General features: G+C 37.8%; 1 protein-coding gene across 2 annotated transcripts in view; it reads right to left on the reverse strand.

The window, feature by feature from the left end:
* The window catches only part of PPM1E (protein phosphatase, Mg2+/Mn2+ dependent 1E), a 186,660-nt gene that overhangs the window by 14,012 nt on the left and 153,386 nt on the right, over positions 1-19,262 (reverse strand). For both annotated transcript variants that reach the window (XM_025851067.2, XM_025851068.2), the window contains exons 2-3: positions 10,422-10,540; positions 3,522-3,721 (exon numbers count right to left, since the gene is read on the reverse strand). In XM_025851067.2, the coding sequence (XP_025706852.1) occupies positions 3,522-3,721; positions 10,422-10,540 (319 nt within the window). The remainder of the gene's footprint in view (positions 1-3,521; positions 3,722-10,421; positions 10,541-19,262) is intronic.

Consider the following 19,262-nt stretch of genomic DNA (forward strand, 5'->3'; position numbering starts at 1 on the left):
GGAAGGGGGAGGAAAGAGAAAGTATGAGGAGGAATTGAGTAAAAGCTGTTCTGGATTGAGTATTTTTTTCAAAATGAAAGTATTCTAATAAAATTAGAAACTGAGAACAATAGGAAATAACTGGCCTTCAGCACAAGACCAGTTATGTTAGGTTGTTTAAAAATAGAGATAACGAAAGCATACACAGGCTCCTAAGCTGTAATATCTTCATAAATCATAGTCACATTGGATACTCACCATAAATAACACAGTCTCTAAACTGGTTAGCCAAACTTAGAGCAAATCAGATATCCAAATGCCTTGTACCCATTTTGCCTTGTCCCCTAACCAAGATTTAGCGTCACCCTTCCTGGCCCACCCACTACTTGAAGCACTGCCAGAAGAGGATCTATCTTGACAAAGGAAGCCTAATCACAATATTACATTTAAGCCATTAAGTAGTTTGCTTCTTTATCTTCAACTCCAGTGTGTACATCTCAGATCTAGCTTACTTAGGAGATCTGTAGCTCACTGAACTCACTTGAGTCCTGGACTCCCTTTAGGCAACAGTATGTAATCATTTTCATGTGCAAGCTCTGACTTGATCGGTGGGCTCTAGGAGCTCAGATGAGTCTAGGCCCTGTCATTCAAAGGAAATCAAATATACAAAGTAAATCATACAATTTTCTTGTGCTTTTTCTCTCATCTATTAGGTACGGATTTGGAGGAACTACTAAAACAACAGGTATCATCTGTGTTTTGAAAAAATTATTTTTAGGCATGCCTGGGTGGCTCAGTTGGTTAAGTACTGACTCCTGATTTGGCTCAGGTCATGATCTCAGGGTGTTGGGATCAAACCCCGTCTCGGGCTCTGCACTCAGCACAGTGTCTGCTTGTTCCTCTCCCCCTGCTCCTCTCTCTCTCTCTCAAGTAAATAAAATCTTTAAAAAAAATTTTTTTGAGTATTTTTTCAAATTTTCAAAAAAAATTTTTTTGAAGATTTTATTTATTCATTTGCCAGAGAAAGGGAGAGAGAACACAAGCAGGGGGAAGCGGCAGGCAGAGGGAGAAGCACTCTCCCCACCGACTGGGGAGCCCAATGTGGGACTCGATACCAGGACCCTGGGATCATGACCCAAGCTGAAGGCATACGCCCAACCGAGCCACCCAGGTGTTCCAGAAAAAAATTCTTTTTAAAGGGTGTACTAAGTACCAAATATAAATGTCCATAGGGTAAAAACACCCAAATATTATGAAATCAACATCTAATACAGACATTACAACTAGTTAATAATACCATCTATAATGCCATTGAAAACTGACTGATTAAACAGAACTATCTTGAAAAAAAGTCCTGATATGTAGAATTTCTACCTGTACTAAAGCAGTACTCACTTTTAAACAACTCAGTTGGCAAGATAAAGGTAAAATTGAAAAATAGCATATCCAAGCAGTTTTTAAATGAGTGAGCTGATGTGGGATCATCACAAAAAAGGAGGGGACAATAATACCTTTCTGAGGCCATGAGAGTATAGCTTTAAACAATGTGAGATTGGTGGGGAGATTCTTAAACAATATAGCATCCAGAGAAACAGAAGACAGCCAAGGGGATCTCTTAAAAAAATTAGTATACCTTTTTAAATTAAAAAAAAAAAAGTTTTCCCTGTTATAAAGATAATATATTGTTTATTTGGACTAATAAAGAAAAATCTATATATTATCCCACCATTCACAGATAACCAGTCTTTTTTCTATATATATAAATTTTTTAGATAAAATTAAGATCATACTATACATAAAATTTTATATCCTGCTTTTTGTCATTTATCATATCATTAGCATTTCCCCCATGTCATTATTACACATTTGAAATGGATATGTACTATACATCTAATGAGCATATTATAGTTGCTCCCTATATATGACTTTGATCATTTCTAGTTTATTATTGAAAATGTTATGTAAGACATTTATGTCAAAACATATAAGAATTTCCTGCATTTGTGTCCTTATAATATAAAATTAAAAGTGAAATTACCAGATCAGAGGTGGTGAAAATATACAAGGTTCTAAGTATGTGTTGCCAAATTGCCTTCAAAACCGTTTCTCAAGGTGTTCCTTTCTGAGTTAGGCCTTTGGGCTGATTTTGAAGCAAAATGAAAATCAACCAGGTCAACAAATAGCAACAATGCCCTCAGATCGGAGTATAATCTTCAAGTGGGTGTAGTGATAGAAGGATTGTTTGTCACATTAAGGTTAACATTTAAGGTTATATCTGCATGGGCATGGTAACATTTGGAAATAAGCATATTCACATATTCTAAAGATATTTGGAAACAAAGCTGGTCTATCTTTGTAACATAAGCACCAATTACCAACCTACCATCACTGCTTATCAGACCTTGACAGTTAGCTAAAATTTAAATTTAGCTGCTAAATAAAGGGAATACTGTGCTTTGTATAAATTACTACATTGTAATTTTTAAGTTATGGACTTGAATGAAGAAAAGAGGCAAGTGACAGGCAGGGGAAACAAACCTACCTCTGTTGGCACTAACAGAATACAATTAATAGAAAAAAGATGAAGATAACAAGAAAATGGTTATTAAGCTGACAAGACTCATATGATCCAATGTGTCAGTCACAGAGATTCATGAAATGTAATTCCATCTACTTTCTATCTCAGAAACCAAGATTTAAAAAAGAGAATCACTGGAAATCAGAAAACTGTCTCTGTCTTAAATTCATCCTTTTATGTTTACATTTTATGTTGCTTCAGCAACATAGTAATGTGGGAACTTAATAAACACCATCTAATTTTACTGTAGTTTCCTTTTAAAAAAACAGCTTTATTGAGATATGGCAGTTTTCTTTTATGCTTCTATGTTTATAGAATAGCTCTGGAAGTTTATGCAAAAAAAATTGGTAACTTCCCTTGCCTTCACGGAAGGGAACTGAGCATCTGAGACACAAGGATAAGAGAGAGATTTTTGTTTTCCAATCTGAACAATGTGAATGCATTACCTATTCAAATAATATAAAATCGGGGTGCCTGGCTGGCTTAGTCTGTACAGCATGTGACTCCTGATCTCGGGGTTTGAGTTCAAGCCCCACATTGGGCATAGAGCTTACTTAAAAATAAATAAACCAAAATAACATAAGTTTTCGGGCGCCTGGGTGGCTCAGTTGGTTAAGCGACTGCCTTCGGCTCAGGTCATGATCCTGGAGTCCCGGGATCGAGTCCCACATCGGGCTCCCTGCTCAGCGGGGGGCCTGCTTCTCCCTCTGACCCTCTTCCCTCTCGTGCTCTCTCTCTCTCATTCTCTCTCTCTCAAATAAATTCTTTAAAAAAAAAAACAAAATAACATAAATTTCTTTTCTGTTGTCTAATACAAGCAGATTTATGCCACTCTGCCTTTAGTCCTATTCCAAACCATCAGAGATGCTATTAGAGGTACATTAGAAGTTCTCCTTATAGAAAAATAAGATCATGAAGGTGTTTGTTTTTCAAATCTCATTGACTCTAGAGAAGGGCCCTTTACCTCTAGATTGAAGAGCATATTAAAGTCAGGAATGCAGACGTGTTTGTCTTCCATTTTCCTGCGCATGTTTTTGATGGCATGGATTGATGTCTCATAATAAAGCTGGGGTCTCCTGTGGAGAGGGAAGTCTTTCACCCAGCTGCAGCAAATCTCGTGTAGTTTGCTGAAGACAGAACGGGCCAATTTCATTGTTTCGATCTCTGTGAAAGAAACACAGACACCCCCAATGAAGAGCCTTGTAAAGCTGCTTTTCACTTGCCTGCTTGGTAAAGACAGAAGTAGGTCACCTTCATCAAGTTCCTCCTTAATAGAAGAAATTCCTCCTGAAGAGAAATGAAATGTTGATTCTGAAGAGAGAAAATGACAACCAGTCTAGTAGAAAATCATCAGCCAGCAGCTGCCACTATGATATTCTTATGTCATGAGGAGAAAACCTCTGGCCAGGATTGAATCTACTCTTAGACTAGATTTCTTCCAACCCTCAAAGTTCTCCAACCACTGCTATCTAGTTCAGAGCACTGGTTCCCTTTTGGTTGGCGGCCATGATTATCATCTGGAGAGCCAAGCTCCCCCTGCTTAGAAGAATGACTGAAGGGGCGCCTGGGTGGCCCACTTGGTTAAGCGTCTGCCTTCAGCTCAGCTCATGATCCCAGGGTCCTGGGATCAAGCCCCGCATTGGGCTCCCTGCTACGCAGGAAGCCTGCTTCTCCCTCTCCCACCCCCTCTGCTTGTGTTCCCTCTCTCTGTCAAATAAATTAATTAAAAAAAAATGAAATATGAACAGTAGTTATCCAGCCAATTGGGATATGAAAGGCCTATGAAAACATCATTTATTTACCAACTACAGGAATGAGAGTTTATTGTGATTACCATTTGTCTTTGTCTTTTTTTTCCTGGCCTCTTCCTTTATCTCCCTCCATCCAGTTCCCTAACTTTTCTCTCCTGTAAATGATCAGAATTTGGAACTAAATTATATTTTTCTTATTTGATGAATTTTTTAATTAAAGTTTTTGGCAATAGCTTAAATAGTTTAGCTAAAAGGTTAACAAATGAGGTAAAAGTTTTTTAAAAGTTTTAAAAGTCTCTAAGGAAAAAAGTACTTAAACTCTGTCTATGGGTGTAACCCTGGATAGAACAAAGGAGATGGCAACCAGAGGATTCTTCACCCTAGACTGTTAAGTCTACTATTTGACCCATCAAGTGGAGTAGATGAGCTGACTTCGGAGGCTGACTTGCATCTCTCGATGGATGGACAGATGTGTAAACCTTTTAGGCAACACTGAATAGTGTTGAAGAGATTATATCTCACATCACCCCGGCTCCAGCTGTCCTCTACTCAAGTTGCAGCTATTAAATAATCAGGGGGAGATTTAAGTTTTTCTCAAGCCAGTATTTTAGAGATTCCTACATCTCAGGTAAAAAGATTTAGAATTCTTTAAGAATTTTTTTTTTTTTTTTTTACTTTACTAAATCAGATCTAGCTTGACAGCCTGAGAAAACGTGTACCAGAAAGGGCAATGGCTGCACGTGACTCCTCTGATCTAGAACATAGACCCCACAGGAGAGTGACTGTTCTAGAATGGCCTAGGAACTTTTCTACTCCTTTCCCTGCTGTTGCTTTAATCTGCCACTACATTTACCTGTTTTCTTATTCAAAATCCTTCCAACAATGACTACATTCAGAAAGCTTATCTCAAGGTTTTCGTTGCCTTTTTTCTCATTAACATAGTACAAGTTTGGTAAACCATGGTTTTTGGCTCTGTCCCCCCTGACGTTTTTATGTAACAGAAAGTCAAGGGTATATTTGAAAGAGAAAGGAAGTTCAGAGAGCAAATACAACCTGAGGAGGTGTGTATAAGAGGGGAACCTGAGGACGTGTGTATAAGAGGGGAAAAATACAAGCCAGTATTTTTATTGTTTTGAAAAACTCCAGTCTTTATTTTTTTAAAGCACCAGTTGCCAGAGACTATCTCTTTCAGCCAGCAATTACCTGTTTGTATCACTCCAACGCCATCTGGTCTTTGTAGCAGCATAGGGGTGAGTTTGATCACATCAATCACAACAGAGGATGCAAAACAGTAAGTAAATTTGGAAACATTGAGGGAGAATGGAGTGGGGGTGAAACAAATAACTGATACTATCAGGTTAGTTCCCAGATTCCCAAATAACAGAAACCATTATATCATTCTTTGGCTGTGTATATTACTCTTACTATATAGAACTGCACCGCCCAGTAAGTACTAGCTACATGTGGCCATTTAACATTAAATTAATTAAAATTAAGTAAAATCTAAAATTCTGTTTTTGGGTCACATTGGCTGTATTTCAAATGCTCAGTAATTACATACGGCCAGTGGCTACCACACTGGACAACGCAGGTAGAGAACATTTCCATCATTGTGCTATTGGGTAGCACTGGTTAGACTGATTAAATTGGTTAGGGGAGGCAATACCTGCTTCCTCTAATATTTAGTAAACCAGTAGATCTGTTCCTATCCCCTCCCAGTTACTTCTTCCCTTATGTTCCCATTACACCATCTACTATAGCTCTTGCCACATTTTGTAACAAAAGATAACATTTATTAAGTGTTTGTTACATCCTCTCTCTCTGGAACATTTCACAAACAAGTAAAACCATTTTCAATCACAGGTCTATCTGACTCTGACACCCATACTCTACATCTCCCAAATTAAACAGATTGTGTCTTGTACTTGATTAGTCATAGTACAGTACCTAGCAGATAGCAGGGGCTCATTGGATGTTTACTGAATAAATGAATACGCAAACTTATATAAATTAACTACTAAAAAATGTATGCTTTTTTATCATCTATTCTAGAGACTTCACTAATCATGCCATCTATTTCTACAGTGGTGCCATTATTTTATAATTACTATAACTTTATAACATCTTTTCATATCAGGAGGATTAGCCTTCCTACCTAATATTAATTTTAAAAGATGTCACTTGGTAGTTTGACATGCTTACTTTTCCAGATGAGTTTTCTCATTTTGCCAAGTTTGAGGGGGGAAATCTGTTGCCATTGTGTTTGGGATTGCCTTGAATTTATAGAGCAATTTGCAAAAAAAAAAAAAAAAAAAGTCTTTTTTTAGAGTCTTATCCAGGAACAAATTATATTGTTTCATTAATTTAAGTCCTTTTTATGTTGCTCAGTAGGGTTGTTTGTTTTTTTTTTAAGTAATCTCTATTCCCAATGTGGGGCTCAAACTCATAACCCAGAGATAGAGAGTCACATACTCTTACAAATGAGCCAGCCAGGTGCCCCAAGATCTTCATACTTCTTAATGAATTTATTCCTAGTTATTTTACTTTATTTCCTATTTTGAGTAAGAACTTTGCTTTAATGTGTTACTTGCCACCTAGCAAACATTCCTCTTTCTAACAGAGACGGTTCCTTCTCTACTCTCAGTCCATGTGCATCTAGGGCTAAGACGTAGTTCAGGTCTAGCTAATTAGACAATCACATTCCTCTGGCTATACTGATTGTTCAGGAATTGGAAATAATCCAAGCTGGGCTGGTTAGAGTGAATCCTGCAATTTATGTAAGAGCAACTGAGTGAAGTTACTGTTACTTTCCTGCTTGATTTGAGCCTGGGCAGATCTAGCAGTCATCTTGCCACCACATGGAGCCTGAAAATAAAATCAAAATTAAAGAGGGGCACCTGGCTGGCTCAGTCGGTAGAGCACGTGACTCTTGATCTCAGACTCGTGGGTTTGAGCCCCATGTTGAATGTGGAGCCTACTTGAAAAAAAAAAAAATAAGAAAGAAAGAAAGGGAGGGAGGGAGGGAGGAGAGAGAGAGAGAAAGAGAGAAAAAAACAGCTGAGATTTGGAGAAATGCCAGGTTGGGATGAATCATCTGAGGCCTTGAATCTGTGTAGCCCGTATGTTGAAGGGTAGCCAATAAATTCTGTTTTGCTAAAGCCAGTTTGAGCTGTGTTAGTGGTCACTTGCAACCAAAAAATTCTTAAGTACGCATTAGGCATACATGCTAGATTTTGGTCTGAGCCAAATTTTGTCCAACAAAGTCCAAGATATACTACTCATCTAGTTCTACATTATTAAGTATTAAAATAGGAATGGATAATTGAATTTTATCAAATGCTTCTTTGGGCATCTTTTGAGATTATTCTGGTGTTTTTCTTTTGACCTTAATATATAAATTATCCTAACAGACTTCCTATTATTTTGTTTTGTTTATGGTCTCAGCACGGTGCTAAGCTTATGTTAGGCCCTCAATAAATGAATGAATGAATGAACTGTTGTACTCAATATACAGGTATTTTACTTAAGATTTTTTACATTGATTACTAAGACTGATTTCTCATTTCCTTTTTTAGTTTTATTTCAGGCAAGTTTTCCTATCAGTGTTATGCTTTGTAAATTTTCCTTCCATATGCAATTGGATAATTCATTTTAAAAAGCATTAGAATTGTCTATCTTTGCTCATTTGAAAATGTTCACCTGTAGAATCACCTATTCTTTTTTTTTTTTAAGATTTTATTTATTTATTTGAAGAGAGAGACAGCGAGAGAGGGAACACAAGCAGGGGGAGTGGGAGAGGGAGAAGCAGGCTTCCCGCTGAGCAGAGAGCCAGATGTGGGGCTCGACCCCAGGACCCTGGGATTATGACCTGAGCTGAAGGCAGACGCTGAACGACTGAGCCACCCAGGTGCCCCCAGAATCACCTATTCTTTGTCATTTTTAGAAGATAGCTCCTTGACAATCTTAATCTCTTTCTTTTCAGGTAATTTGTATTTTTCTAGAAAATACCCAGGTTTTCAGACTTATTTACACAAAGTTTTCATAATTCTTTTAACTTCCTCTGTGTTAGTGATAATTTTCCCCTTCTTGTTTTTAATTTTTACATTGGGATATTTCAAATTGATTTTAGGTTGTCTGAACAGGAGTTATATTCGCCAAACTAAATTTGTACCTAGAGATACACAAGGTTGTTTAGCAAACACTCTGCTGGTAGGGATGACATAAACATGAAAAGAATTTTAGGTTAAGGATTTTTTTTTAAAGTTTTTGGAAACAACTGAGAGTTCCGTGGGGACTTGAGTGCCTTTAAACCAGTGACGGCAGGCCTCATTCAGTATGCTTATTTCCCACTCTGATGTATGGATAAACACAATCTGTCCTGAAGAGATTCTCCTCAGTGCAGCTGACACTGAGGGATTTGGGTTAAATAGATTAAGGACTTGCAAAGAGTGAGAATTACAATAGATCATTCTGAATCACAGCCATGGCAAGGAGACACTACTGGGTAATCTCTTGAAAAAAATAGAAAATCAGAATGACCAATGATACCACCAAAAGAAAAAAAACAAAAAACCCATCATTTCACTTTACTATCTTATGGGGGTTTAATTCCAAAGCAGGCATGCAGGGCTACACTTTAGTCTGGCTACGTTAAGTATTCTCCTTCTGCAGGGAGTGTGGAACATCAGTATATAAATAATTGCTGCTTGAAATGGAAAAATAAAATAAAAAAGGGTGTGAAAAAGAGAAAATTGTCCAAAGTAGCAATCCACCCCCTCGCAGCTGTAAATTACTCATTAGTCGTTAATGTCACTGTACTGAGCTGGAGCTGAGTCAGCCACCACCCAGGCTGCAGTGAAGCAGAATTCCATCTCCCTCATCTTTTCATTACAGGGCTTTCACTTCATGCATCAGTACCAGAGGAAAGACCAAAGCTTTGTAGCAGGAATTCCATCCAAGTTGACTCTGGAACAATTTGGTTCCAAGTTGAATCAATTACTCTCAGTAAAAACAAGAGGAGGAATTCCTTTCTCGCCAATTTTCTGTCAAAAATGATCTAGAAAGATAAAGTAAGAACAGATATATTTACTTTTATATCTGCCTCAGGTTCTCTGGGATCTAGTTATTCTGATTCATTAATATATGCTTTGTTCCTTATGCACCATGTTTAAAGGCAAATGCTTAAAATAGAACAAATAAAGTAAAATATTCAAATTCCTTAACAATTTTGAGTAGTAATTCCTAATTTTTACAATTGCTATCTCCTTAGACCCTGTCAAATATGTATAAACCTAATATGTTAATAAATATGCCTTCATTAATAAATAAAGCCTCTTAGGGGCACCTAGGAGGCTCAGTCAGTTAAGCATTTGCCTTTGGCTCAGGTCATGATCCCAGGGTCCTGGGATCAAGCCCCGCATCAGGTTCCCTGCTCCTTGGGGAGCCTGCTTCTCCCTCTCCCACTGCCTGCCACTCCCCCTGCTTGTGCTCTCTCTCAAATAAATAAAATCTTTAAAAATAAATAAATAAATAAAGCCTCTTAATTTGCCTGGAAAAAAGATGTACAGTGATCCATGCAATTAAATCACACATTAAATAGTTGTCATGTTGAACTCTGTTTATTTATTGGTAGAAATAAAACTTAATATAATTAATGAGAAGTTTTGTTACAACTGATTTCTTGAATTTTTATATGATTTTTTACTTGGATTCTTAAAGGTAAGCTAAATATTTTAAATAGGTCTTGCTCAAACTCTCTCCCCTCACTCATCTTTTCTGTTGTGTCTTCACACTTCTCAGTTTACTCTTTCCACTTACCTAGGCATTATTTATTCTGTTAATATTCTGATATTATTATCAGAATGTATTCTGATGATATTGTTATGTTAATCTCTTGCTCCAACTGTCATCACATTTTCAAAATATATCTGTTTTTTTCCCCTCCTTTTATTGACCAGTTTGAAATACTCGCATTTTTTTCTCTTGCTACCGCTATAAAATCAACAAGTGGGTAAACATAATTAGATTTCATATTGTGTAGACATTCTCTGCAGGTTACTACACATGAGAAGATTTTAATATTTTTAAACAAATGATATAGGAAAGGTACTCACCCACAGTCCCTTCTGTGCCATCTGTTTCCTTTGGGAGATAATGTGCAGAAAGGTCACTCTGAAGGACTTTGTCTGCTGTGGCTCTGGCTAAAGCAGCAGCCAAAAAGGAAGGGCAATTACTGAAAGAAAAAAGGGCTATTTCAGTAAGAACTAGGAAATAATACATTTAACATTATTACCAATTATTAACATATATGTCTCAAAACAAAATTATGTCTTTAAACACTATTCAACACATATTTACTGAGTGCATATTATGTGCTACGTACTCTGCCTTGGCACTGGGTATACACTGAACAACACAGACATGGCCTCTGACCCAGTAGGGCTTAAAATCTAGTTAGGGAGACAGATGATAAACAAGTAAACAAACAGGACACAACTTAAAATTGGGATAAGTTTTATAAAAGAAACAGGATATAGTGATAGAGAATAATAGAGGGGGTACCTACTTAGAATGGTCAGGAATCCATTATCTTGAAGGATAAGAAAGATTCAGTTCTGTGGGGTGGGAAGTTGGGAGAGAATATTCCAGGCAGAGAAAACAGCATGTGTACAGATCCTTTCTGAGAGCTTCGTATGTGTGAGGAACTGAAAAAAGCCCAGAGAAGATGAAGTATGGTGGATAAAGAGTAAAGATGGCAGGGAATAAAGTCAGAAGGACAGGCAACTGCCAGTTATATGAACCTTTTAGATCATGGAAAGGAATTTGGATTTCAAAGTGCAGTGAAAAGTCACTGAAGGGGGCGCCTGGGTGGCTCAGTCGTTAAGCGTCTGCCTTCGGCTCAGGTCATGGTCCCAGGGTCCTGGGATCGAGCCCCACATCGGGCTCCCTGTTCAGTGGGGAACCTGCTTCTCCCTCTCCCTCTGCTGCTCCCCCTGCTTGTGTTCCCTCTCTCGCTGTGTCTCTGTCAAATAAATAAATAAAATCTTTAAAAAAAAGTCACTGAAGATTGTAAGCAACAGCATGCCATAACCAGACATATTAATTAAAATATGACTTTGACTGCTGTGCCAAAGGAAATCAGAAAGGGGCAAGAATGAAGGAGGATGGCCAATAAGGAGATTGTTGTAATCCAGGTGAGACTGAAAAAAAAGTGAGTATATTCTAAAGAAAGAAAATACAGAACTTGCTGATTATTGGAATATAGAGATAAGAGAAAAGAATTAAGGCTGAGTCCTGGGTTTTGGTCTGAGCAACTAGGTGAATGGTGGCATCATTCACCTAGATGGAGAAACCAGGAAAAGAACAGGTTTGTGGAGGCAAAGGGTAAAGAAGAAAACAAGAATTAATTTTAGCATGTTAAGTTGGAAATATCTATGAAATATCCTAAAGAAGGTATCAAATGAAGTGAAAGTTATTAAATAGTGTGGAGCTCAGAGATGTTAGGAAATATGGAAGTCATGAATGTATGGAGGATATTTAAAACTACTGAAATAGAGTACATCATATAGGAAGAAATTATAAAAAGAGAATTGCCTCTTGTTTTCCAAACCCTTTTAGAACAGGAAAGTTATCTCATGCCTCACCATTGTATGCTGGGGAGTTATGGGAAGGGTGTAGTTTGCTTCTTTAGTCACCACGTTTTCACATCAAGTGGAATTAGGAGCTTTCATCAAGAAATTGTACCCAAGGAATCTCACCTGCACTTGACCTCACTGAGTTCCTAAACCTCCAGCCTAAGCCTGAGGCCATTAAGGGATGGAACTTTGGGATACCTTATGGGGGGTGGGGGGCAAAGGGGTGTATTTTATATGTGTGAAGGATGTGAATTGTGTGGCCAGAACAGACATGGCAGGGGCGCCTGGGTGGCTCAGACGGTTAAGCAGCTGCCTTCAGCTCTGGTCGTGAGCACAGGGTCCTGGGATTGAGCCCTGCAGCATCAGGCTCCCTGCTCTGCAGGAAGCCCGCTTCTCCCTCTCCCACTCCCTCTGCTTGTGTTCCCTCTCTCGCTATGTCTCTCTCTGTCAAATACATAAAAAATAAAATCTTAAAAAAAATTAAAATTAAAATAAAAAAATTAAATTAAAAAAGGAACAGACATGGCAGACTGTTTTTCTAAAACAGGCCACAACAATATTTCTGATATCTGGTACAGCTGCTTTAGCAGTTCCTTAAGATGTTGAAGTTATTATATAGCCCAGCAATTCCCCTTACAGGTATATATCCAAGAGAAGTAAAAACATACATCAACACAAAAACATGTGAATGAATGTTCATAGCACCATTATTCATAATAGCCAAAGAATAGAAACAACCAACTATCCATCAACTGATTATGGATAAATAAAAGCAGTATATTCATACAATGGACTATTATTCAGCCATAAAAGGAATAAAGTATTGATACATGCTACAATGTAGATAAACCTTGGAAACATTATGGTAATAGAAGCCAGTCACAAAAGACCACATACTCTATGATTCCATTTATATAAAAAGTCCAGAATAAGCAAATCTACAGGAACAGAGTACAGTAGCAATAGCCTAAGGCAGAGGGGTGAGGTGGGTAGGGAGTAACTGCTGGTGGGTGGAGGGTTTCTTTCTGGAGTGATGAAAATGTGCTAAGTCTTGGACTGTAGTGATGGTTAAACAGTTATGAATGTACTAAAACCCCCGAATTGTATACTTTCAATGGGTAACTTTTGGGGCGCCTGGGTGGCTCAGTCGTTCAGCATCTGCCTTCAGTTCAGGTCATGATCCCAGGGTCCGGGGATCGAGCTCCGCATCGGGCTCCCTGCTCAGCAGGAAGCCTGCTTCTCCCTCTCCCACTCCCCCTGCTTGTGTTCCCTCTCTCGCTGTGTCTCTCTCTGTCAAATAAATAAAAAATCTCAAAAAATAAATAAATGGGTAATTTATGCTATGTGAATTATATCTCAATAAAGATGTTTAAAAAATCATTGACTTTGTTAAGAACCATTGACTCGTGGAGGTGAAAATAAGATTAGAATGGGTAAGTGGGAGGCAAGGAGGTGTGGCAGCAAGTAAAAGGTCATTTGAGGACAGGGACAGCTTGTTCTTATTTTAGAATGGTGTAGAATCTGTATACTAAATGAAATAATCTAGTAGAGAAAGACTGATAGATAATGCAGGAGACAGGGGATGACCAAAGGAGTGAAGTTCCTGAGAAGGCAAGAAGAGAAGAGATCCAAAACATATCTGGAAATTGCTGACCTTTGATAGCATGAGGCATATTTCACCAGTTGGAAAAGAAAGGAAGAAAATGGGTACAGATGCAGGTATGTTTCTAGATTTCTTAGTAGGAAAGTAAGAGAGTTCCCATCTAAAGGGTTGAGTCAACAATAACTTATTGAGGCTTACAGTGTTCCAGGCACAGTTCTGGTGCTCAGGATATAAATGACCATAAAAGACAAAAACGCCTGCCTCTGGAACCCTTCCTCATACACTGTTGGTGAGAATGTAAATTGGTGCAGCTGCTATAGAACACAGCATGGAGGTTCCTCCAAAAATTAGAGATAACATACAACCTAGTAATTCCACCTCTGGGTATTTACCGAAAGAAAACCAAAACACTAGTTCAAAAAGATACATGCACCCTTATGTTTGTTGCAGCACTATTTACAACAGCCAACATAAGGAAACAACCTAAATGTCTGTCCACATGAAAGGATAAAGAAGATGTGGTATATAGAGGGGAGGGGGGTGGGGGGACGGGTTAGCCTGGTGATGGGTATTAAAGAGGGCACATTCTGCGTGGAGCACTGGGTGTTATGCACAAACAATGAACCATGGAACACTACATCAAAAACTAATGATGTAACGTATGGTGGTTAACATAACAATAAAAAATTTAAAAAAAGAAGATATGGTATATATACAATGGAATACTAGCTATAAAAAAGAATGAAATCCTGTCATTCACGATAACATGGATGGACCTAAGTGAAATAAGTCAAAAAAAGGACCATATGATATCACTTATATGTGGGATCCAAAAAACAAATGAACATACAACAGAAATAGACATAAATACAAAGAACAAACTAGTGGTTGCCAGTAGAGAGGGAGGTGGGGAAAATAGGTGAAGGGGATTAAAAGGTACAAACTCCCAGTTATAAAATAAGTCATGGAGATGAAAAGTACAGCATTGGGAATACAGTCAATAATATTGTACTAAAGTTGTATGGTTACTATATGTGGCAAGCTTTTCTTAATGTATAATTGTTGACTCACTGTGTGGTTTACCTGCAACTAACACTGTATGTCAACTATACTCTTAAAACAAAAACTGGGCACCTGGGTGGCTCAGTTGGTTAAGCGACTGCCTTCAGCTCAGGTCATGATCCCAGGGTCCTGGGATCAAGCCCCGCATCAGGCTCCCTGATCAGCAGGGAGTCTGCTTCTCCCTCTGACCCTCCCCCTGCTTGTGTTCCCTCTCTCGCTGTCTCTCTCTCTCTCTGTCAATTAAATAAATAAAATCTTTAAAACAAACAAACAAACAAAAAACAAAAATAACCCATCTCTGGAGCTTACATTCTAGAGAATGGCTTCTCAGTGAAGTATGGGGTTAGATCAGTAGTTCTCAAACTTTTGCAGACATCAGAATCAATTTGCAAGACTTGTTAAAACACAAATTGCTGGGCCCCATCGCCAGAGTTTCTGACTTGGTAGGTCTTAAGTACGACTTCAGAATTTTCGTTTCTAACAAGTTCCCAGATGAGGTTCATGCTACTGGTCTAGGTACCACACTTTAAGAACCACTGGATTAGATTATCAAGTGCGTGGTGAGGGTAGAAAGTATATGGGGCAGGAGGGACGAAGAGAAAGTAGATATGAAACAGACATATCAGAAAGTAGGACTGTCAGTGCTAAGAGATTGGTTTTATTTAAAAATTGTCTCAGTCTTTCTGGTTGTACAATTTTCTCCATCTATGTCCATGTCCTGGAATATGTGTTGGTAAAAAGAATTGTCTAGTTCATCAAGATTTGGGATTTTGTGAGTATTAACAAGTAAAGAAGAGACATTGAAATTTAGTATCTTTTTAAGCATGTGAATACAGTGTTAGACCATGAACTTTAAATTGGCTAAGAACAGACATGAATGGTAAATCAGTGTGGTCTAAATGTAATTAAACAACTGTAGTGGGAGTACTTGGGCACATAACTTAGAAGGATAAAGAAGTATTGTAGTCTGAGGACAGGATGCTTGTGTATAAGATTTTGGAGCCAGTGCAGTATTTGTGATAACAAGGTTTAGGTGAGACCAAGAAAGTGAGTGGTTGAGTGGTTTAGAAACAGAAAAAATGGCAATGTTTACATTTGACGTCCTTAGAGGGTAAAAAAAAATGGAAAATTATCTTTATCATTATCACCATTCATCAGTATTTTTCAAATTGTAGATTACAATCCATTAGTGGTTAATGAAATGAACTTAAGAACTGTGACCAGCATTTTTTTTCTAAGATTTTACTTATTTACTTGAGAGAGAGAGAGAGAAAGCACAAGCAGAGGGGGTGGGTGGGCAGAGGGAGAGGCAGGCTCCCCACTGAGCAGGGAGCCTGAAGCAGGACTCCATCCCAGGACCCTAGGACTATGACCTGGGCCAAAGGCAGACGCTTTACCAACTGAGCCACCCAGGTGCCCCTGATCAGCATTTTTTAATTTTTATTTATTTTTTTTAAGATTTTATTTATTTATTTGAGAGAGAGAATGAGATAGAGCATGAAGTGGGGGTCAGAGGGAGAAGCAGACTCCCTGCTGAGCAGGGAACCCCATGCTGGACTCGATCCCGAGACTCCAGGATCATGACCTGAGCCGAAGGCAGTCACTTAACCAACTGAGCCACCCAGGCGCCCCTGATCAGCATTTTTTTTAAAAAGGAAAGAGGGTACATGAGGTAAGGCTAAGTATTCTGTATACACACATAAGTATATACTGAATCTTGATTATGATAAAAAAATTTTTGAAAGCCACTGCCCTTTAGCAATTATGAAATAAATTGATGACATCCCTTGAAATCCAAATGCTTTGTAAGCAGTATTACCATTTCTCCTTTCATGCTAAGTTAACTGAGTTTTTCTTGATAAGTCAAAATTTTTCTTCATAAGCCTAAATAAACTCTTTGTCAGCACTGCTTGTTTTTACCTTTCTATCATGCTGTACTTTGACTAACTGGACACATCCAAATATTTTGCATACGTGGACTTTTAGTATACAGTTACAAGATTTACTTGGTCCTTTTGTTTCAAAATTTATATTAAGATTACCTAAAAACCTTCATTGTAATCTTATTCCCTAGAATTCCTCCCCCTACCAAGAAAGAAAAAGGTATCTTTAGTGTAATTATTAAAATATCTAGGATCTAAGGCTCACCAAAGGTAAAAATATGAAAACTTTAGAGAATAAGGCAAGAACCATTAGTCTCATTAATGTATCATCTGCAATACATTTTTAGTCACAGTTAATGTAATTTTTTACTTTTTGTCAGACAGAATGAAAATATTTTCAGTGAAGTAGGGAGGAGGATTAGCTGACTAATAGCTAGATATAAAACATCGAGCTACACCCTTCACCACGTCAGCTACCTCCGCCTGTCAAAGAGCTGGAACACTGAGCCTGAACAAGTTCTTATGATTTTGACTCTGAAATGAAAGCGATTATTTTGGAAAAATCAGAATTGCAAATATATTTTAAAACATAGTCACATCAGGGGCGCCTGGGTGGCTCAGTCATTAAGTGTCTGCCTTCGGCTCAGGTCATGATCCCGGGGTCCTGGGATCGGGTCCCACATCGGGTTCCCTGCTCCGCGAGGAGCCTGCTTCTCCCTCTCCCACTCCCCCTGCTTGTGTTCCCTCTCTCACTGTGTCTCTATCAAATAAAATCTTAAAAAGCAAAACAAAACATAGTCACATCAGAATATTTGATACAAGTCAAATAAAAGCTTATCATTAGAGCTTGTCATTTTTCAGAGAATTACCAGGAGTGACTAACATGATAATTACATAGCAAACTGCTTTCTTGCATCATTTCTCATATAGCCTTGGATAGAAGCATTTACAATGCTGATACATGAAGGTCTCAAAGTTTGGCAAATGTACTATCAGAGAATGGCCAAAACTCATAGCAGTTTGTAGATTTGAGGTTACAAATGTTATTATCTTGAGAACACTGCTGAAGTAGAATGGGATTTGAAATTTTTTAACTTTTGCGGTGTGTGTCATTTTGAGAGACTGGCTCTTTTAAAGTCAAATTAATCATGTTAGGGCTCTCAAATATAGTCCAAGAAAGATCCTTTGCTATTTATACATATTAGCAGAATTTCTGAAGTGCTTACCATTCCTATCTTCAAGCAATTCACATCCTGAGAACAAAAGGAAATGTGTTTTCATGCATACCAATTTATTATTTTCTTGTTTGTTTAGGCATCAAAGTGCAGGCTTTATATATTCATAGATAAGAACAAATCCTTGTCTGGTTTATATCTAAGCCATACATAACTATGCATAGCCTTTGAACAATGTTGAAATATCATTAATTAGGGGTGCATTTAGTTTTAATTCCTAGTCACATAAATAAATCATGCCACTTCATTAAAGCTATTTATGTTAATGGATGCATATTTGAACTTTTGTGTATAGTGACTTTCTCAATGTTATATATTGTAAAGCAGAAATCCAGACTCTATCAAGCTTCACAAACTGAACTCTGTAATCAATCCTTGTAGTGAATCTACTAGTTAGGAAATAATCCTTCAGATTTTGTATTGCTTATTTTCTTAAAGAGCCACACCTATGCCATAAACACAACAATATTGTCACCAACTGGTTATGAAGTTTAATATTTCAAACAAGAGAACACTATTTCCTACCTCTTTAAAAATATTTATTTACAAGACCTTATTATTCTGTCTCCATTCTATAGGCTGATAAGAGTCCTAGAATCTACATTTTCCAATACAGAAAAGAAAAGGAGTCAGATTAGAATTGAATCCGAAAGGTCGCTTTTTCTAGCACTGTATATCACCATCTTGGTATACAGCAGAAACCACAATAAATTATTTTGGCATAAAAACATTTACTTTGCATTCATTTTCAAATATCATGCATAAACAAGTCCTGTCAGACGGACAGGATAGTATTTTAGTCAGATCTTTTTCTAAGTTGACTTGTTAGTATCTTCCACATGCATATCAAGACAATATACATTTTAAGGCTGCAAAGGAACCATTTTCATTACAATACCAAACCTACACAAATCACTAAAGACATTATTAGATAAATTAGAGGTTTAAAAGTACGTCCTTCCTGACACTGGCAATGTGGGCGTTGGCACAGCCCCCACAGCTGTGTTTCAGCCGTCTTGGCAAAGCATTGCTAAGGTAATAAAAATTCTTGAAGGTGGGAAGTTTCCATCAATTAACTTTGAAAGACTCGTCTAAAGCAGCCTCATCTCAGCCCACATGTTAGGATGATTCTGTCTACTCATTACACCCTTGCTAGCTAGGGTGACAGTCACTTAAATGTTGAATTTCTGATTACCAGCCCCCCCAACAAGTTAATCATATGTATTGTAAATCTAAAACAACACATTAAACTAAAATTAAAAAGGCAAAGTCTCCACCTGACTTGGTATTCTTTTTCTTAGTGGACTAAACAGAGTTAAAATTAGGGCTGATTTTTTTTTCTCTTTAAGCTATTTTCTTTCCTTCTATAGCAACCTCGAGGAATGCCACCTGGAGTCAACGGACTGTAATGCCCACATGTCACAGTTTCTCTTAGGTAGCTCTTCTGAATCTAAATGATGTTACCTACCAAATGACTAGTTCCTGCAGTTCTGAGTTTGGGATTCTCGCAACAGAAATCTTCAGTCCCTACTGAGGC

Source organism: Callorhinus ursinus, unplaced genomic scaffold, assembly GCF_003265705.2.
Source record: "Callorhinus ursinus isolate GAN/ISIS: 27379988/994484 unplaced genomic scaffold, GSC_fseal_2.0 scaffold34, whole genome shotgun sequence".
NCBI classification, from domain to species: Eukaryota; Metazoa; Chordata; class Mammalia; order Carnivora; family Otariidae; genus Callorhinus; species Callorhinus ursinus.